The 23,101-nt window shown below is 31.2% G+C and overlaps 2 protein-coding genes across 2 annotated transcripts; one reads left to right on the top strand and one right to left on the bottom strand.

The window, feature by feature from the left end:
• Positions 1–3: 3 nt before the first annotated feature.
• On the bottom strand, positions 4–4,994 carry LOC127710081 (kinetochore protein Spc24-like). Its single transcript, XM_052215825.1, has 4 exons — positions 4,763–4,994; positions 3,813–4,062; positions 2,452–2,528; positions 4–1,242 (listed from the first exon to the last, which is right to left on the bottom strand). The coding sequence occupies exons 1-4, from the start codon at positions 4,935–4,937 to the stop codon at positions 1,136–1,138; spliced, it is 609 nt and encodes a 202-aa protein (XP_052071785.1). The 5' UTR covers positions 4,938–4,994; the 3' UTR covers positions 4–1,135.
• Positions 4,995–11,628: 6,634 nt separating this feature from the next.
• On the top strand, positions 11,629–21,381 carry LOC127708044 (18S rRNA aminocarboxypropyltransferase-like). Its single transcript, XM_052212838.1, has 6 exons — positions 11,629–11,837; positions 13,199–13,394; positions 18,268–18,461; positions 19,406–19,585; positions 19,844–19,913; positions 21,090–21,381. The coding sequence occupies exons 1-6, from the start codon at positions 11,684–11,686 to the stop codon at positions 21,337–21,339; spliced, it is 1,044 nt and encodes a 347-aa protein (XP_052068798.1). The 5' UTR covers positions 11,629–11,683; the 3' UTR covers positions 21,340–21,381.
• Positions 21,382–23,101: the final 1,720 nt, after the last annotated feature.

The following is a 23,101-nucleotide window of genomic DNA, read 5'->3' as shown; positions in this document are numbered from 1 at the left end:
AAAATTCAATTTCAGAGTTTAAAGTGCCATAATTTGGACAGGGTCAAAAATTCAATTTCAGAGTTTAAAGTGCCATAATTTGGACAGGGTCAAAAATTCAATTTCTGAGTTTTAGTGCCATAATTTGGAATTAGAAAAACAAGCTTTTCTGTATTTTGAAACAAACCATTGTTGACTTAAGAGGTCAGCTAGAACGAATACATTTGATGTATTCTAATGTATGACTCTTTCAGACTTCTTTGACCTGCCACATTTTTTGCCTAGTTTCCAATCTATCAAGGATCATAGAAACTCCTGAACAGCAAAAGTGAAAATCATTGATTTTGAAATTTGACCTTCACTTTGTCATCAGTAACAATATGTTAAAATTTAAAAAGCATTTGTTGAACAGTTCATAATTTGTTGTACAGGAAGAAAATAAAGCCACAATATCTAATCTTTGAAGGGCCAAAACTCCTGAACAGTAAAAGTGAATATAATCAATATCGAACGAACTTGACCTCATTTTGTCATCAGTAGCAATATATTAAAAAGTTAAAAAAGCATGGGTTGAACAGTTCAGAAATTAATGGACAGAAAAATTTGGCAGTCGCTTCACTTCACCATTTTTATAACCTAGAAAACCCCAGTTAAAAAGCATTTGGTTAACCACATGTCAACCTGCATGCCATGACACTACAATGTAATCTTTTCATATACATACATCAAACAAAGCATACAGCAGGATTTAGTATGACAAAGCACACTCTGAAAATGTTCAAAATTAACTACATTAAAAACTAATAAATACAGACATGATTACATGTCACAATCTATAACTAATATTTATGCAAACTTAACATATAAAAAATTCTATACAGACTGAGAGGGTTTAGTTCAAAGTTTCACTTCATTGTGTATAAAAATAGACATCTTCAAACAAGTTTCACTGCTGTAATACATTATAAAAAAGATTATCCATGCGTTACATTGCTAATTGTACATTTGTAAATGTGCATTTCTTTAACAAATAAAGTTAATAAAATTGACCACACATAACATGTCAGTTTTTTAATTATTTTCTCCATGTCAGCGTTTTGTATAACTTTTATAATGAAACCTGAACAAAGTTTTGTTATAGCATATTAAAATCTAGTCACCAGTCTTCCTCTATCATGTCCCATAATGAGTTTACTATGTCATATTTTGACATTTGTTCTTTGTTGATGGAGAAAGGTTTAACTTCAGTATTTCCACAAACATCTGATTTCAAAGTTAAGAAAACATAAATAAGAATCAATATAACATGTATAATAATAAAAGAGTTGAAGAAAATCTCAGTGTGTTAATTTTTGTACTGGTTATTCCAATGAACGTGATGAACGAATAAAAAATCTGTAAATTAATGATAAGATTTTCTTTCACATCCAACCTTGGACTCTCATATTCAGTTTCATAATTTACATTTCTCAAGATGTCTTTCAAACTCTTACCAAAGTTATAATTGAAAATTAACGAAAAGAATTAAATCCTCCACCCCTTCATAATGATGAGAAATCGAAAAAAATATTTGTTGTCCCACATATTAACACATCAAAACAAATAAAATTTTAATAACTTTCTCTTTCTGTTGTTCTAACATTTATAAATTTATAATGAAAGGAATTTTCATAAACAGGGAACTATTAAGTAACCACTTTTTTACTAAACCTTGAGATTAAATTTGTTACTTGATTCATAGCTCTAGGATTTCTGATGAGCCAACTTTCAATGGACAATACTAAACAAACCAAAAACTGACTTTCCCATAAATAAATTTCTTTTCCCTTTCAAAAATGCCTGTATCTCTTTTTTTCAACTTGGCCATGGAGAAATAACTCCAATTTAACTTTTCTTTGAACAAAATTTACTTTTCCTTGGTGACGAGAGTTCTAGAGCACTGTTTATTACAAGATTTCCAGTCTATAGTACCACATATTATTACCAACATTTCCGACCATTTCTAAACAAACACCAACCTAAAATAGAGAAATTTATAAAGTCTACTTCTTCCAAACATGAAACTGAATATCATGTTTGTTCAATAAGATGGTTTGTGAAAGACCTGGTTTTTAAAAGACAGTTTAACTTTGGGCCATAAAAAAGAATATGTTTGTTTGCCCTAACCCTACCTACCCAGAAAATAGCTGCCTACTCAAAATCTTTTATTGTCCTGATGTGAAAAAGTTTTTTTAATCAGATATGCATGAAGACTAAAAAACATCTGACACTTCAATTTCTCTTTGCCGAAAAAAGAAAAGAAAATGCCTACCTACCTACCCACTGTCTCTACCTTTGGGTAGGGTTTGGGCAAACCAAAATATTTTCAAGTGTGGCCTTGGCAGTTTTTACTTTTTTTTAGCAAGTACAGGAGTTAATTCAGAAAAGAACATGGAATGTAAAATGTAAAATATATATATAAAAAAAGGATACAGCCTGTAAGTTCATTTTGTGGTGTGTCCAACTGCCAGTGTAAGTTAGTAATTAACTTGTACAGTGTGATGTCATGTCTGAAAAGATAAAGTATATTATGATATAGAAATATTATGTATTAATTTTTATATTTTGCAATGTTCATTTGAGATACCACCTTTGTAATATAGGCACACATTTTTCAAGTAACAACATACAGCATTATAAAAAGCAGGGATTCAAATTTGCTTTAAATAATGAAAGGTCCAGGACAGTTTGAAATTTTAAGTGAAGGGTTCTCCATAAGAAATCAATGATCGTGTATCAAGCATCACTGTAAAGAATGGTAGGTCCTTGACTTTTGTAATTTTAAAATGAAAAATCTTCTCCTAGAAAAGACATGTCCCAGACCTCGGACCCACACTACAATGAACCCCTGAAAAGGTTGGGACAGATCCTCATAAATTGGCATTATACCCAAAATCAAGTATCAATTTTCAGTGAAAAAAAAATGAATGTAGTATTTCATCATAAGTGCCAACATGTTCATGTTAATGGCAACATTTTCAGAATTCCCCTTTGAGACCATAGTTCAAATGAGAACTGAATTAAAGTTAATTCCCACCAAAAATTTGATTGTGTGAAGGCCTTAAACTTTTATCCTAATGATATTTTAGTCATAGTGTCTTTTTGCAAAATGTTGGCTTTTACATGAATGTTTATGCCATGACCGCTTATATCCTAAAAAATCCAAAGTTAGATTTTTCATCACTGAAAATTGATACCTGCTTTGGGGTATAATACCAATTTAATATGAAGATCTTCCCCAACCCGATAAAGTTAGCAAATGATAGGTTGTACAAATACACTGTCATTAAATGAATGAAATGTTTAATGTATCAAGTTAAACAGTGAATAATGTGTGAGGCTTCCTAGAAAGATGTGTGTCGCTTGTTGTATCCAATAAAGCAGATTTATAAAGATCATGTTTTGTTCTGGGAAACCCCAAAAATCACACAGATAAAAAATCAAAATAGCAAGTGCACAACTTCATGCTTTGTGAAAGAGTTTGTGCAAGGCTCACATTCATGTTTTGTAAGTCCTTACCTGCACCATCAGAAATTCTTCTTATGACTATTGAACAGCATCAAAGGTTCTAATCATAAAGTGCGAAACACATATTTTGACACTCTTTGTTTTTCTAATAAATTATAATTTTAGGAGTTGTCAATGATCCATACATGCACAATTCTTGAATAAACAAAATTTTTCCCAAGTCAGTGTTTTGATATTGACCATTAATTCTACAGTAAATATTCTCAGAACTAGAACTGAGCAGTGAACAAGTAAATCATGAATATTATTTCTATGGTCTAAAGTACCTTGTTTTAGGTATTGATATTTTCTTCTGTTTTTCAACTTCCTGTCTTTCTATTTCCAACTTTTGTGATTCTTGTTGGCAAGCTTCCAAATTTTGTTGCAATCTTTCACATGTTGATACAACATTAGCCAGTCCTTCTTTCTGTTTAGAAACTAATTGCTCCAAACCCTGGCCTTCTTCATTCAGATGGAGGCATGCTGTTTGGCTTTTCTGGTAGTTGGCTTCTTCGGCAGACTCCATTTGCATAACTTCTAAAGTAACAAAGTTTTTTTGGTTAAACTATAGTTCAACATCATATGTATCATCATAGATTATATCTTTAATTTTTCTAAAAATTCTAAATTTGTTAAAAATTAAATTAATTCGAAAAAGATTAAAGTTTGCATATATAACATTCACTGGCAAATATTCAATGCATATAGGCCAGGGATGATAACATGCTCAAGTCATATAAATACAGTGTATACCAAATTTTGTACTAGGCAGAAGCTGGGTTAGAGGTTAAATGTGATAACTCACAAGATAAAAGTCAGATTACATGTCACCTCGGAAAAGCAACAGAAATGTTTTACTGAAAGAAGGCAGACTATGAGAGGTAAACCAGTTAACCCTGATCCACCCCTTTTGGATCAGGGATATAAAAATCTTTCCAGTAAAACCATACTCTGACATACCCAGTTTTACGCTTTGTCTTATTTTGAACATTAATACAACACTTTCTAAAGTTTTCAAATTTGAAATTGTGATAAAAACATATGTATTATCATCATTAAAATACCACTATTTCTGATATCTGCTCTCAAACTGTGAAGCATAACAGACTATATGATATGGAATTGGAAAGATTTTATAAATTTCTATGCAATAAAATCACATGTTATATTTTAATAAAGATTAAAATATTTTTGGAAAAGTAGGCTTATTTCAGGCCCAAAACAGTTACATTGTTACCTTGAATTATATTTTTTGTCTGTGTCTTTTGTATTTCTCTTATTTCTAATATTTTCTGCCATTCTTTAACAATATTGTCAAGTAAAGTATTTTCAATCTTTTCATTATCAATAACTGTTATCAACTCCTCAGCAAGGCGTACAATATACTCTGGTTCATTCAGGCTTTCATCCATCTTGTCAAACACTCAATGACCTGAAAGTACAAATTTAGAATTACATATTTTTATTTATAGGTTCTTTCATGATATGAGATCACATAAAAAAATCAAGGTTTACTCCAGTGAATCCTAGTGGATTGGAATGAGAGATATCAATTGCAAGTGAAAGGAAGTCTAAGTTTTTTAGCAATAACTTATATAATTAGTGTTTATTGGTGATAAATATGTAACTGTCTTTTTTATTTAGAAATGTTATGTTTGTACTTTATGTCATGGTTTTATACTGTTATTATTGCGCTTATTGATTTTCATTGTATGTTTTTTCATGTACATGTACCTTTTGTAATTTCACTGACTAAAATAAAATGGAGGAAGGGCTGAGATATTACTTCAGTTTTTCTCCGTTTTACTATTTCATATTTGCTTTCCAGTGCCTTTTTAAAAACTTCTTCATGGTATGGGTTTTGCTCATCATTAAAGGCTGATTAGTGACCTACAGTTGTTAATTAACATCTTTGTCTTTTGGTGGACATGATAGTTTTCTCATTGGCATTCCTATATCACCACCTTATTCAAAATAACCATTTGCTGTGAAAATAACTTATTATACTTTCTATTAAGTGTTATGGCATAATATCTTTTAAACTTTGGCTAGTACAGGGATAATATATGAGAATAAGATGCATTTGCTTGTTTACTATCCTGCTTAATGCAGGATTCCCAAAAGTTCACATTTATAAGGTTTATACACACAGTGTGTGTTCTCATGTGTAAAAGTCATTTGTTAGAATTGGTTTTTCTATAATTTTAAAATAAGTATTTCATACAGGTGATATATTCTAGTTGATTTGCATGTTAAACAGTCAATTGGGTTAGTATTACGCTAAGATAAACATCTTAATTAAAGAATTAGAGTAAAAATGGTATAAAAACAAAATGAAGTCAATTTGACCTCTTTATAAGGCAAAAGGTACATCTGAGTTCAAACGTTGCATATAACAGGGGAAGTAACTCTAAAAACCCAAAATATCTACAGTGTATTAGTAAATGATGGATTATTTTCATGATTTTTTCAACGTTTGCTTATTTATGCCTTTTTTTTTTTGCTGTAGAATAGTTATTTGTTAAATTAACAATTATTGGAAAAAATGCACTGTTTAAGCATTGCCATTGGACATTAGCTTTTCATTACCCTGATTACTGTGAAACATGCATTCACAATTATTTTAGAACTTCTTGCAATAACGTTTTACACTATCCTTTTACCATGCATATGTTTACTGAGCTTTAGACTTTGAACGAGAAAAAAATCACAACAATGGACAAGCACCCATACTGCTTGACAGACTGTAGACCATTTAAGAAAACTTAAATACATTGTATTTGGGAATAAGCCAGGACTTCTTCCCTTGATATTCGAGTTTAATTTTTTTTGGAGATATTTTTAGATTTTTGAAAACTGGGATTAATATTATGTATTATTTTGAATATTTATGTCTTGCAAAATCATATATTGCAGCTGTTGATTTTTCTATTACACGAAAATAATTAAATACATATATTAATTATCTTAATACAAGTTTTATCTTTTTTGCAATAGGGACACATGTGTCACTCATTAGATTATGAAAAAGAGAGTTTTCCAAACAAACTAAAGAATAATTACAAACTTGAAATTATACTAATACAAAATATATTATAGGATGTGTTCTCCCAAGGATTTTTGGATAACACCAGGGTCAGCAAGGAGACAAATTAGATATATACATCAAACATAATTTGATCGTGTCACAACACATTTCCTCTATCCTCATGGATAGTTAATTTTTCAATGTCTATATAGACAGTACTAAATCCTAGCATGAAATAGTTCTATTCGTTTTCATTCAACTATCTTCTCTAATTACAGCTGGACAGTGAAGTAGAGAAAGCAAATATATATTCTACTTTCAGTCAAGGATAGAGTATTTAATACTGATTTCAAATCATTATTAGTATTTAAGGTATTATCTCTCATTTACAATGTATCATTTCTGTATGTATACAGAATTTGATTTTTATGAAATTACATTCCATTTTTACAGTTTGTTAGGCCACATTTAAAAGAATGTCTGTTTCCCCTTCCCCGGGTCTACTCTTTGAAAACAGACTAGGCAGGCAGGTACTTTTTTTTCCCCAACTGGATGTCATGGATGGTTTGACTTGTAATCTGGAGGCCACTTATCAGCTGTTTGTGCTCAATTTGAGTGTATTTATTTAGATTATCAATCCTTTTGCTTTCAAGCACTATTCAAAACATGCACATTTAGTGCATTAAACTAATGTAGCATTTAATAAAGTGTATATTTACTATTTTCTGATTTGACAGTTATTAAAGCTTTTATTACTACATTTGTAACATGTTGATACAGAAGACTCCGGCAAATCGGATACCCATAATGTCAGCAAAAAACATCCCATACCTGATATATTCAATTAGACGATAAATGTATATTCATTGAATATTCTGCAAAAATGAGTTGACCTAATCCTGAGATGTTAAAAGACCTAACCACTGCTATATATAAACGGGTTGGAGTGATTTTTATCAAGTACATCACTGCAATGAATGTGTAAAAAACTTATCTGACAGCCGTACTGTTGCCTATAGTTGCTTTCATCCACTTTATTTGAACTTTTGGCGGAGAATTGTCTTATTGGCAATCATACCACATCTCCTTATTTATACATGTAATGCTCATATTTATTTTTCAGTTTTTTAACCCAATATTTGTTTTTAAATAAATCAAATGTCCTGAAATATTTATGTGAATAAATATCTATCATCCATAGTTTGTGTCTTTATTTGTTTTATAAATGAAGTTATATCCCATATTTATATTTGTATTCAGTGTTCTCTCCAGGATTTGTAAATAGCACCGACAAACTAGATATTTGCATCGATAATAATATGCATCGTGTTGCAACTCTTTTTCATCTATACTTCTTAAGGTTAGTTATCATAGGGTTCTTTCATTTTTGATTATCTTTTATCCATTGGAGTTTTTCTTTTCTCTTGTTGACATTATTGCAGTGAAAGAAATTATATTCTCCATTCAGTCATAAGCATGAAGAGAATTGTCAATTTTTATTTCTACATGTACTTATAACACTAGTCTGGTTTCAACGAACTTGTCTAGCTGAAAATGTCTGGACCACGAGGGGGATTTTTAAAGACTTTGACTACATATGAGGGTTTTCCTCGGTAGGTCTGGACGAGGGTGGTTTTTAATGCTCTGAACTACCCATGAGGGTCTTGCACGGTCGGATATAATACATTGTAGGTCTGGTAAGATACAATGAATACAAATACTGGCTTGATCTTATTGGGAGTATTGAAGATATAACCTTACATTCCAGTTTATAGTTTATGGCAATTATTTGTTTACTTATAAATATTCCTAAGAGTAAATATATTTTTAACATGAGAATTTCGAAATAAGCAAAAATAGCAGTAACTCTTTTTGGATTTATAATGAAAACATTGTTTTTGCTGTTTAAAAAATACTCATCATACCTTTTGGTGAAATTACAAAACCTTTTCAAATGTACTAAAAACAGTGATTGTCCAAAGTAAGTGTGGCTGGTGTATAAAACTTATATTAAATCAACTGCCACACTGGAGGTAAACCAGCGGTCAAAATGAAAGTTGTTTGTTGTAAAAGAGAAGGAAGACTCATTAAAAGAGACAGGATATATGATATGCTAGCTTGGACACATTGCTTAATAGATAATAAAAATATGCATAATTGTCAATTATAATTAATTAATGGACCAACAGTTAATCTTTTATAATCAAGTATAAACAATTTTTTGGCATGTGTACAACTATCGCCGTATCGGCATTGTAAATGTCCCAATTAAAATTTCTGACTGCATCACTGGTCTACGCTTGGGTAGTGAGTGGAGCCATAAAATTGTTGTCAGGAGTCATAAATTATCCCCTTATTATTTAATCACAAAAGAAACAAGTTACAAGTTCTAATTGATTGATTAAATCCAATCTGCAACAGGTAACCCTCTTCAGGTAAATCAATCACCTGTTGTAAGTATCAATGTGCTGGTTGAATATCACCTGTAATTTTTATACCAAACAGATACAATTTAATAAGTCACAATTTTACCGAATTAATGATTTCTTACCAAAAATTATAGTACCACAAAACCGAAATATAGGACCACACGAGGAATGATAGAAGTTATAATCAAAATTAAATAGCATCCATGACATGTGGTGAAGCACATGTTACATGATTATATCTGACAAAAGTCAGATTTCTCTTTTGTTCCTGCCGGTGGGTAACACTTTTGATGCGTCCTTGTACTTAATTCGTACAGAAAACGACAATGCGATCTTGTCACCCTTCTTTCAAGCAGACAGTTTACCCTCGATACATACCTCTAAATTGATAGATAACTCCTGAGAGTTCAGAGAAGACTTCCGGTAATATCAGAACCAATGTCGGAATGGAAACTAATAATTTTCGGGAATAAAAAAAAATCCGATTTTTTGGGGTCAAATAATTTTTTGACCCGGCGGCTTATTTTTGACCCGGTCGGGGCGAGGGGAAACAAATATGGTTTTTATTTTGACCTTATATCCATTGTTATTTATAAATATTCTTAGAATTTTAAAATAGCCAAAAATAAGGGAGTAACTCTTCATGTATTTATTATGAAATGTTTTTTGCTGTTTAAAAAATACTCATCATACCTTAGGGTCCAAATTAATTAAACTCATTCAATTAACAGCCAAATTAGAAGAAAACTGGCAGTCAAAAATAAATATTTTATTATTGTAAAAAAGAAGGAAAATTCATTAAAAGACACAGGATATGATGGCTAGCTTGGACAACTTGCTTCATACAGAATAAAAATATGCATAATTATCAATTATCATTATTAAATGAACATGATGAACCAACAGTTAATCTTTTACATGTATTAAGTATAAACAATTTTTCGGCATGTATACAATTGTCGGCATTAGATGCGTCCAAATTAAAATTTCTGATTTCATCACTGGTCAGTGCTTGGTCATTGTTGGTAGGTGAGCGAAGCCATAAAATTGTTGTCAAAAGTCATAAATTATTTCCACAGCAATTAAAACACAAAAGAATCAAGTTATAAATGCTAATTAATTGAATAAATCCAATCAGCAACAGGTAAACCTCATCAGGTAAATCGATCAAATGGGACATTTGTTTTAACAATCAACATGTTGGTTAAATTTCACCTAGAATTGTATTATATACAATTTTACACATTTTTTGACTGAAAATTATAGCACCAAGGAACAATAATATAGAATTGCTCAAAGACTGATAGGACCGTGGTGCTTTAAGGTTCATCATAACAAATGGACAAAAATGGCTGTATTTCCACCTCAAAAACTACTCTGAGTACAGACTAACCTGTGCAGTTGGAAAAGTTTTAATGCCTGGTATCAACTAGATATATAAAAGTTAAATGCATTTTGAGTTTCAGAAAGATAAAATCTTTTTTGGATTTTGATGGGCATTTTTTTTCATTCCTGCGGAATGTGTAAAAAAATATACTAAGTTGGGATACAACTTTGAGATGCTCCCTCTCAGTTAAAAAGTATTGATTGTCCTTGATTGACATAGACAATAGATATCTACACAACTATAGGTGATATAAAGGGTTTAACTGAGTGGACAGTATATCAATTAAAGCAATTCAGGTGTTTGTTTATTTTTACACCTTCTGCCATCAAAACCAAAAAAGATTATATCTTTCTGAAACACAAAATCCATTTACCTTATATATCTAGTGGATGCCAGGCCTTAAAACTTTTCCAACTGGACAGGTAAGTCTGTAGTTTTTGGGGTGTTAATATGGCCATGTTTGTCCATTTGTTATGATGAACCTTAAGGACCTAGGGAGAACACTGATAGGATTCCATAAATTAAAATGTAGAACAGTATAATGTCAAAATGACACATACATGTATAACATCAAAATTAAGTTTTACGTTCTCTGAAATTCTTTCCACAACTTAAAAATTAGGCATATGCTACAACGTTCATTCTAAAAACGATACTGTCAAAGACAAAGGGTTAGTGCTTATATAATCAAGTGTAATAGACATGCAAATTTTTCCACCATTATCCAAGTTTCATGGGTTTTCGTGCTATTAGGAATGCATTGTGACGTCATGATTTCCATTGAAAAAGCCTGCATAGTTCGAATTCATATGACGTATGAAAACATGATTTGACGACACTTTATACATGTAAAACAATACATCTTGTGAACAAATGGTGAAGTCATAATTTAAAAGTGATTGTTGCACGACATAAAAAGGTTATTCGAAATCAAATCTTGGGTCATTCGGAGACATTATGAATCATGATTATGGCTAATATAAAAAAAATGTCATTCCAGTCCTGTTCCTACATTGTCCTATGTATTATTATGATGTAAATTAGGAAATGAGTAAACAGTCCTCATTGTTCTATTTATAAATTACTCTAGTAGTATTTATGTCAAGTTCGACGAGCAATAACTGTAAAATCTCACCAAAATCGTTTGCAAATTTCTTTGTTTTTTATTTTGATTTTCAACTTCCCGCTTAGATTCTAATATTCAAAATCCGACCGGACACATTTCAGTTCCGGAATAACATATTTTTAATCACGTGATGTACAAAATGGTAGATGAAATAAAAACATGCTGATTGTGTTTGCTATTTTTTGAAAATGGGTAAATCATATAGACAGAAGAACCACGGCGATAAATCTGAAAACAAAAGAAAAGAAAGACATAAAGATCGACAGAAGTCGGAAATTGATTATCTTCCTGATGCTGATGATGGATATGCTTATGGGTTTCAAGGGGAGCAAGATGAAAAGGGTAATCTACATGTACATGTGTCTTTCATAATAATCATATGGAGAATGTGGAATTAAAAATGAAGAGCTGCTATCAGTAATCCAGCGTGCACCTATCAATCTCCTGTGGTGCAAATCTAGAATACACTGTATGGTATTGATAATCGGAGGTAGATGTACAATGATCGAACATAATTACAAAATTACAATGTAACAAATGGAAGTAAAATTTTGACTAATATATATAAATTGGAAAAAATTATAAGATGGTTTAACATTATATAAGAAACAATCTCATAAATCAGAAAAAAAGTACTAAATATATCAAAGGAACAGGACTTTAATTGTTGTTTCTGCTTCTGCCAGATAATGGCCACAATCAACAAACTAATTATACTGCCATGTTCTTCATCTTGACAGTTATTGAACATCTTCAATGATGACATATGGCAGAATTTGTTGCATCCATTGCAGCACATGTGCCAGTTATCACAGTTATATTTTGATTATTGTTATAAAGGATTATATACAGTACAAAATTTGTAGAATTGACATTTTAACAATCTATATCATTGTATATTGAAGTTTAACTTTTTGTAGTGATACAAGTAATACAATGGTGATGAGTTGTACCAGTAGTTTTTTTTTTAATTGTTTGAACATGCTGAATTGCAGTACTTTTCTCAGTCATATCAGTGCAATTGGTGAATTCAATAAGAAAAGAAAAGGTTTCAAAGGAATAATGCTAAATTGTCACCTTGACATGAAACATAAAGACTTACAGTTTTGAAATCTTCATGTTACCTATGCCTAATTTCTGTATGCTTCACCCCAGAATTAACTATAATCATGTAAAAATCAGATCTTAATACATTTTATCAAAACAAAGGTCAGATAAAAATTCAGGTGTTTAAAATTTTAACCTTATTTCTTCTGATTTCAGTTATTTTAAATTCTTGTATGGACATGACGGAGGGTGTTTCTGTCACTTTTATAATCATCTGTTTCTTTATAAGATTTAATAAATGAAATAAATAATAAACATGCATATAGGTGTCTTCAATGATTGCTTTAGTCCAATTTTATTGCATATTAGGAATTTTAGGGTGATGCCAAATAGTTTTTAACAAATTAGCATTTTTACAGGTGAAATGAGCAAAACAAATTATTTACTGAAAACCTAATATTATATGGTACCAATTGCAGGCATGAAATGATCAATACTTTGAGGTATTGACAAGGTGGATAAATGGTTATGGTACCATGGTTACCAGATTTGTTAATTGTTAATTTGCCAAACTCTGGGATTATCTGGAAAATAACTTAGATATGATTATTGCTTCGCTTCTTTGAGTTGTGGAATTTTCTACTAATGTTTTTCAGAAACCCCAGATGAAGCAATCGACTCCAAGTTTCCTTGTCCATTGGCCATGTGGGATCTGGAACACTGTGATCCCAAAAAATGTACTGGAAGAAAACTAAGCAGATTTGGAATGGTCCGTACTCTGAAGCTGAAACAGAAATTTGGTGGTCTTATCCTTAGTCCCATGGGACAAAAGTGTGTTTCACCAGAAGACAGGTAAAATATATATTATTTCATGTGTATTAAAAATCTGACTACATTCATTTATATTTTTGAGGACCAAATTTTATTATTAGAGAAAACAAATACTGGTTCAGTGATACTTATGGTCAATTAGAAATAACTGAGAGTGTTCTATAAACAGTTAATTTTTGTATTTGGCATGCTAAAGGAGGTACCATTTGATTTTTAGGGGGGGGGGCTAGGATGAAATTTGAAAAAAAGGCAGGACAGGAGTTGAGTAAAAAAAAAAAGGCAGGATGAGCAACTTGGCAAAAAAAAAGTCAGGATAAACTAATAAAAAAAATGGCAGTACCGAATAGAGTGAAAAATAAAAAGGCAGGACAAAATTTTTCATCCTAGCCCCCATAAAAATCAAATGGTAGCTCCCTAATAGATTCAAAATTGAAATATATTAAAGGATTTAAGATTTACTGTACAGGTACTTGTTTCAAAACTATGAGTTCTTGGAATTCATATATCTGATTTTTTGATGATATAGAATTTACTATGTCCTCCCCTCCATTACAGCTTGTTTTTATTTAGAATTGATAGCTATGTTTTTATATATTAAAGCATTAAAAGAAATTAAAAAAATTTAGGGTATGCATGCCCGTTTGAAAAGTTTGTCAAATCTAATTTCTAAGTTTTTATTATAAACATTCTGGAATTTACATGATTTAATAATGAAGTGAGATTGAAAATATATAATTGATAAGGAGATGGCATGAAATAACTTTATTTAGTTTCAATGGTTTAGACATTTTTATACGACCGCAAAAAAATTTTGTGGTCGTATATTGGTATGACGTTGGCGTCGTCGTCGTGGTCGTCGTCGTCGTCGTCCGAAGACACATTGGTTTTCGCACTCTAACTTTAGTTTAAGTGAATGGATCTTTTTCAAATTTGACCATAAGGTTAAATACCACAAAAGGAAGGTTGGGATTGATTTTGGGGGTTATGGTACCAACAGTTAAGGAATTAGGGGCCAAAAAGGGGCCAAAAATAAGCATTTTCTAGTTTCCAGACAATAACTGTGGAACGGTGTATGGATCTCTCTGAAATTATACTACAAGTTTCCATACCACAAAGGGATGGTTAGGATTTGCTTTGGGGGGTTATGGCTCAAACTGTTTAGGAATTAGGGGCAAAAAAGGGGGAAAAACAAGGTTGTCCTGGTTAATGGACAAATACTTTAGTACAAAACATAATTTAAAGCAGTGTAAGGGAGATAAATCAAATACATCATTGAAATTATCTCCCTTACACTGCTTTTAAATTATGTATAAAGTAATGGTTAATGAACAATAAAGATAATTTAAAACAGTGTAAGGGAGGTAATCCAAATACAACGTTTTGGTTACTTCCCTTACACTGCTTTTAAATTATGTTTAAAGAAATACATATTTATAAAGGAAGACCAGTAAAAATATCTGCAAATGTTGCATCTTTTTTTTTTACAAAAAAATCCATATGAAAGATTTGACACTATATTTTTAATTCTATTATAAAATAGATTAAGTTAGCACTATGGTAAATTTAAATGGGTAATTATGGTTGCCAACTCCATTGGAAATTTGAATTGAGATTATGACCATATCTTGAGGGAAAGAATTTTTTTGGGGAAAAAAGGGAGGGGATAAAAAGAAATTGTGGGGGGTCAATTTTTTCTCATTTCAGATTTCAGAAATTAAAAAGAATTATTCCTCAAATATTATTTTTTTTTCAAATTTCAAATATTGAAAAATTTCAAGAAGTAATCTTTAATTGCACAGTATGGCGCATTAGATTTGTAAAATCTTTGATCACATTTATTTATTTGTTATGCCGAATCTAACAGTGTATTTAGATTTTTAATTTTGGGTCCAGATTTCAAATTGGTCTACATTAAGGTCCAAAGGGTCCAAAATTAAACTTTGTTTGATTTTAGCAAAAATTGAATATATGAGGTTATTTGATATGCTGAATCTAAACGTAATTAGATTTTTGATTTTTGGCCCAGTTTTCAAGTTGGTCCAAATTGGGGTCCAAAATTAAACTTTGTTTGATTTCAACAAAAATTGAATATATGGGGTTCTTTGATATGCTGAATCTAACCATGTATTTAGATTTTTTATTTGTGGACCCCGTTATCAAATTGGTTCATATTGAGGTCAAAAGGGTCCAAAATTAAACTTTGTTTGATTTCATCTAAAATTGAATTATTGGGGTTCTTTGATATTCCAAATCTAACCGTGTATTTAGATTTTTAATTTTAAGTCCTGTTTTTTAAATTGGTCTACATTAAGGTCCAAAGGGTCCAAAATTAAACTTAGTTTGATTTTAACAAAAATTGAATTCTTGGGGTTCTTTGATATGCTGAATCTAAACATGTGTTTAGATTTTTGATTATGGGCCCAGTTTTCAAGTTGGTCCAAGATAGGGTCCAGTATTTAAACTTTGTTTGATTTCAACAAAAATTGAATATATGGGGTTCTTTGATATGCTGAATCTAAACATGTATTTAGATTTTTGATTATGGGCCCAGTTTTCAAGTTGGTCCAAATTGGGGTCCAAAATTAAACTTTGTTCGATTTCAACAAAAATTGAATATATGAGGTTCTTTGATATGCTGAATCTAACCATGTATTTAGATTTTTTATTTGTGGGCCCCGCTATCAAATTGGTTCATATTGAGGTCAAAAGGGTCTAAAATTAAACTTTGTTTGATTTCATCAAAAATTGAATTATTGGGGTTCTTTGATATGCCAAATCTAACCGTGTTTTTAGATTTTTAATTTGGGTCCCATTTTTTAAAATTGGTCTTCATTGAGGTCCAAAGGGTCCAAAATTAAACTTAGTTTGATTTTAACAAATATTGAATTCTTAGGGTTCTTTGATATGCTAAATCTAAACATGTGTTTAGATTTTTGATTATGGGCCCAGTTTTCAAGTTGGTCCAAGATAGGGTCCAGTATTTAAACTTTGTTTGATTTCAACAAAAATTGAATATATGGGGTTCTTTGATATGCTGTATCTAAGCATGTATTTAGATTTTTGATTATGGGCCCAGTTTTCAAGTTGGTCCAAATTGGGGTCCAAAATTAAACTTTGTTTGATTTCAACAAAAATTGAATATATGAGGTTCTTTGACATGCTGAATCTAACCATGTATTTAGATTTTTTATTTGTGGGCCCCGCTATCAAATTGGTTCATATTGAGGTCAAAAGGGTCTAAAATTAAACTTTGTTTGATTTCATCAAAAATTGAATTATTGGGGTTCTTTGATATGCCAAATCTAACCGTGTTTTTAGATTTTTAATTTGGGTCCCATTTTTTAAAATTGGTCTTCATTGAGGTCCAAAGGGTCCAAAATTAAACTAAGTTTGATTTTAATAAAAATTGAATTCTTAGGGTTCTTTGATATGCTAAATCTAAACATGTGTTTAGATTTTTGATTATGGGCCCAGTTTTCAAGTTGGTCCAAGTTGGGGTTCAAAATTAAACTTTTTTTGATTTCAACAAAAATTGAATATATGCGGTTCTTTGATATGCTGAATCTAACCATGAATTTAGATTTTTTATTTGTGGGCCCCGCTATCAAATTGGTTCATATTGAGGTCAAAAGGGTCCAAAATTAAACTTTGTTTGATTTCATCAAAAATTGAATTATTGGGGTTCTTTGATATTCCAAATCTAACCGTGTATTTAGATTTTTAATTTTAAGTCCCGTTTTTTAAATTGGTCTACATTAAGGTCCAAAGGGTTCAAAATTAAACTTAGTTTGATTTTAGCAAAAATTGAATTATTGGGGTTCTTTGATATGCTGAATCTAAACATGTGTTTAGATTTTTGATTATGGGCCCAGTTTTCAAGTTTGTCCAAGTTGGGGTCCAAAATTAAACTTTGTTTGATTTCAACAAAAATTGAAAATATGGGGTTCTTTGATATGCTGAATCTAACCATGTATTTTGATTTTGGACATTGGACCATAATAGGTAAATTAAAAAAATTCAAGTTCAATTAGACCACATTCTTTCTGTGTCAGAAACCTATGCTGTGTCAAATATTTAATAACAATCCAAATTCAGAGCTGTATCAAGCTTGAATGTTGTGTCCATACTTGCCCCAACTGTTCAGGGTTCGACCTCTGCGGTCGTATCAAGCTGCGCCCCAGCGAAGCATTTTATTATCTATTGATGCAACAAGGAACTTCTTTTTATGAAGATTTTCGCCAGCAGAAGATTTTAACAAAATTTATTCCCATTTCAGTTGTTCCGTTTTTTGTTTTTTTTAAATTTGTTTGCCACTTTCTCACTAACGTGCTAAAGGTGTTTCTATCTCATTAAAAAAAGCAGTGTATGTTTCCATTCTCAATTTTATTTATTATGTTTCCTTGTTTTCAAGTAAGAAAAAGTTAGTTGAAAATTATTAAAATGATAATTTGAAGAAGAGTATATGTATCATGTGTATTGCGTGTCATGTAACTATAGATTTTTCTAAAATGAATTTAAAATTTGATTTTGTTGCTACTTTTCTATTTGCACATGTTTGTTTGTTTGAGGCATATCTTGCATGTATAAATATATCAATGTTTTTTTTTCAAGGTCAAATAAACAAGGGTTGACCTTATTGAAATTTTGCTCTGTAACCTCTCTTAAAATTCAGCATGTAAGTCATGGCTATGTTATGAACCAACTCGAATGTATTATCAGTCTGTGCGCAATTTGGCTACTTTTTCAGCAAAAGGCATTAGAATATAGAATTATAGATGTTTACAATGTTTGTCTGAGAGTCAAAATCGACATTTCCTGTTATAGGAAATGAAAATTGATATCAAATTGATAAATGTTTGAGCTTACCAGTAACACTTAACTTTGTTTATTTTAGAGATATTATTACACAACATGGCCTTGCTGTTGTTGATTGTTCCTGGAACAAATTAGAAGAGACACCATTTGCCAAAATGAAGGGAGGGTATCCTCGACTACTTCCATACCTTGTTGCGACAAATCCGGTCAATTATGGTCGTCCATGTAAATTATCTTGTGTTGAAGCTTTTGCTGCTGCATTTTATCTGACAGGTAAGAGGGTCTGTATGGGGGTTTTAGTTTTTTTAGGTCATTTTTTTTCTTTATCTTTAAAAAAGCACTTATTCTGTAAAATCAAGGACGAATAACTAATATCTAATATACGTCCTTGGTAAAGTTATGAAAATGATTTCACAGGTAATTTTGTGTTGAACTTTAGCTGCAGCATTTTATCTGACAGGTTAAAGGGTCTGTATGGGGGTCTTAGTTTTTTAGGTCATTTTTTTCTTTATCTTTAAAAAAGCATTTATTCTGTAAAATTATCGTGAAAATGATTTCACAGGTAAGTTTGTGTTGAAGCTTTTGCTGCAGCATTTTATCTGACAGGTAAGAGGGCCTGGATGAGGGTCCCCTTTTTGGTATTCTTTAAATTTTTAGGTCATTTTTCTTTATCTTTGATAAAACACTTATTCTGTAAAATTCTCAAGAAAATGATTTTACAGGTAAAATATTTACTATGATTACTGTGTCTGTCTGTCCATTCTGAATAGGCATATATAATATAGAAGAAGAGGAAAGACAGGCTGACTCAGAGGCAGAATTGTGTATTAGGGTAGGGTGACATGTTTTCCTGCAGACTATTATCTTGTAAACTAACATAAATGTATTGGTCAAGTACAAATATAAAAGAAGGAGATGAGATTTGATTGCCAATGAGACAACTATCCGAAAGTGTCACAATAATGCCGATTTAAATAACTATAGGTCATCATAAAGTCTTCAACTATGAGCAAAATCCATACCATACAGTCAGTTAAAATAGGCCCAGAAGCAGGGTTTATATTCATATTATATCAACATGTTCTCATACTGATATGCATGTAATAGTTTCCACTGGACATTGAACATCAGTTCATCCATCCAACGGTAAAGAGATATCTGACACGTTAATTTGTAAGCATGTAAATTATTATGTGAACTTTTTTTTATTTTTACAGGATACAAAGATCTGGGTAGCAGACTGTTGGATAGGTTCAAATGGGGTCATAATTTTTATGAAGTGAATGAAGAATTATTAGAGAAATACTTAGCTTGTAAAAATAGTATAGAAGTTGTGGCTGCCCAGGATGCTTACCTCAAACAGATAACACAAGAATCAGCTGACCGAAAATTAGAAGGTAAATTTCTTATTTTCACATTTTCACATTTTCTTAAAAATACATTTCTGTTTTCAAAAAATAATGGTACAATGTAACAATAACATGAATAATTTGATCAATTAGATGCAAACAATAGCTTCAAAAACCTGACTTTAAGAATACTGTGGTGACTGTAAGACAGTTGGTTCCAAATACATGTAAAGCTAATGATAACACAAAGTTTTTAAAAGCCGCCGCCTTTTATTTTTTATCTATATATCTTACTTTTTTTTGTAGATCTGACCGATATAGATCTGAGTTTAGATGGGTATAACCCTAACAGAGTTCAATGGCCACCATCAGAGAGGTACTTACTTTTGAATATTCAATTTTTACATTTTTTTTTCAGCATGCAAAATGTCCAACCTCCCTTGTTGCCTTGGAGTTGCAATTGAGATATTTGAATAACATCCCATCGTTTTTTTCTTGGGCAACATGTGTTACAAACTTTAAGAAGTAAGCTGACTGGTAATGATTAAAAAAACAAATATATAAACTCTTCGTAAGCTGCATGTTGTATATGTACACTTAATATTTGGTATACAGATACTAGTACCTTTTGCTTTGCAATAGTTCCTTCAACACATTTTTACCTGTGTTGCCAAGTGCAAAAGCAGGTCTAATAATGGCTTACTCCGTTTGCCCATCTGTCCGTCTCAAGACCTTGAGATTGAGGGAATGATTTTATATTTGTTCAGCAACTTGATAATGTCGAGTTGAATCTTGTAAGAATCGTGTAAGCAATTCTTACATCTGCTGTGTAGCCACTTCCTGTTTGCTGATAGTTGAAATTTTACAACACTCATTGTACAAGGAAAATTTTTGTCAAATTTTCCTTGGCTTCAATGAAAAGGAATAGTTATGCTTCAGTATACACATTACCTCAATCAATTGCATAAAGGGATGCAGGTCCAGAGAAGGTATTGGTCTTGTTTCTTAATTGTAAGGTTATGTTTTGTCTATTATTTAAATTGATCAGCTGTATTGAAAGCTAACCTAATTGAGTATACTAAAAACCAAAAGCTAAGCTAAAACAGAAATTACAATAAACATGTACTTCATTTAGAGGCTAACATGCAAGTCTACCAGTACAAATTTGATTTCCTGTTTCTACAATCGAAGTTTTTTACTGTACCAATATTTCGGTCAACATCTGCATAATTACTAAATACTGTAAATTCAAAAATGTTTGAAATGTTTTATAATATTGCAAAATTTCTACAGGATAGGTCTAGCATAAATAAACTCACATTTTAAATTTTGTAATATCATTTGTATGCAGTATTTCCTAAAATTGCATAAATTTATCTTGCATTTTTGTCTATCATTCAACAATCACAATGATAAGTGCAACAAAAAATTTCTGAATTCACACTAATTCATACTGAAGTGTTGTACAATTACAATATGGAGGTGTCTCCCCTCTGCAAGGGAGTTCAGTAGAAAAAGGAATATATTACCTTTGTTTTTAATCTTTTTATAGTTCAGAAGAAGAAAGCAGTGAAGAAGAATCTGAAGAAGAACAGGATCACGAAGACAGTCAAAAATCTGACAGTGACAAGGAAATTAAAAATAGTAACAGTGAAACAAACGATAATGTGAAATCAACAGAAAAATCAAACGATAATCTTTTTGAAAATTCTTGTGATACAAGTAATACTGATGTGTGCTCAGATGTTACTGATAGAAATGTTCAGACAAATTTGAATAAGTTGACTTTAAATAATGATTAAAAGTTAAAATTGTAAATTTGTGCAATAAATTATTTGAATTTATTTAAGTGTAATGATTTTATCATGTCTGTCAAATGTACAACATGTATTATGAGGCAGATAAATTTAACTGTAATGAATACATGGCTATCTCCATGTAAATCTGTCAAAGGAATGTGTTTTAACGCCTAGTAAATTGATTTCTAGGAAATCATTACTATGCCATTAAGACCAGGGGTCTTACTAAGGATTTTTGAAGGCAAATATAGGGACTCATTCAGTTTAGTCATGCCAAGTCTAACAGTGAGAAAAAAAAATGTATTGCTACATAAATTACTTTTTCACTCTCCTTGTCAAAATGGAGCAAGGAAATGACATCAAATTTAGATTATTTTTAAACTGATGCTATAAAATGATGAAATGTGTGCTCAGTTGATAAACAATTTTACAATCTAGATGCATCTTTGGACTCACCAGTTTTCGAAAATGATGAGTCCAGATAGATTTTCACAAGTCCAGGACTCATGAACTCGCCTTAGTGAGAACCCTGAAGATCCTGTATTGAAGTTGTTGCTAATTAGGTCTTTCCACTTTTCTGTGGAAAGACCTATTGTATTTGTTCTGATAATTAGGTCTTTCCACTTTTCTGTGGAAAGACCTATTGTATTTGTTCTGATTATTATTATTATTTTTTTTTTTTTTCCCCCAAATTTTGTTCTTGCGATAAATGTTTGTTTCGCAATATGTCGCTTAGATATTTCTCATATTGTATCGTATAGTTTATGCGCTTTTAAATTTCACCCTGCTAAGCGGAACCATTTTCTTTGCAAGAGTTATCTCCCTATTGACTGTTTATCATCTGTGTGCATCTCCTTCGTAACAAAAAAAGATAACGACAAAATTCTTTTTCTAAATTGTTTGTTACATCCTCAGGAATTTTTGCCTAATTTGGATCGAAGCGATCCAGTGAGATCTTAAAGGAGTTATCTGCCTTTACCAAATTAATTTATCGTTAAGTTTTTGTAACACGTAAACCGTAAGCCGTATGAAAAAAATTTGACCAAAATGTTAGTCGCGACATGATATAACTGGAAAGTTTTTGTCAAAATGGTACGCGTCATTGTTTTAGGGGTTCCATGCCACTGAAATAGTAAAATGAACAAAATGAACTAATTATAGCCTCAAACTTTGCAGCTATCATGATGTATACATGCATCTTATTTAATTTATCAACCAAGGTCCACCATTCTCCACCTCCCTCCCCTCCCCCTTCCCTTTTTTTTTTTTTTTTCCTTCTACTTTGAGGAATCCCATTTCGCCTTGATGTTCAGTCCTGTACATTTGACTGTAAAAATGCAATCCTTCTGATGTACAAACTTCTTAAATAGAAATTCATTCCTGCAAAAATCGGCTTCAATTCATACGCGGTCCGCTTGATTGAGAAATAAAATTCAATGACGTAGAAAAATCGTAAATATTGCTGAAATCCTACAATCAAATTTTTTAATCATGCATTAAAATACAAATCTGTGCTCCCGTAAACATGTGTACGTAAGATGCATGCATGATCCGTCATCAATGATCTGTAAATAATAAAAACAATAGTTATCGTGTTTCTTTGATCAATACACATGTGCTCTGTTCAACGGTCTCCCCTGAAAAGAAATTAATATTCTAACTCCAGACATATATATTCGAGGGTCACGTGACTTCACAACACCATCTCGCGTGCGGGCCTAAATTTAGAATAAAACATTGCATATCCAAATAAGGAAAATAAAAC

Source organism: Mytilus californianus, unplaced genomic scaffold (genome assembly GCF_021869535.1).
Source record: "Mytilus californianus isolate M0D057914Y unplaced genomic scaffold, xbMytCali1.0.p SCAF_7, whole genome shotgun sequence".
Taxonomy (NCBI): Eukaryota; Metazoa; Mollusca; class Bivalvia; order Mytilida; family Mytilidae; genus Mytilus; species Mytilus californianus.
This window is presented reverse-complemented; position numbering and strand designations above follow the sequence as displayed.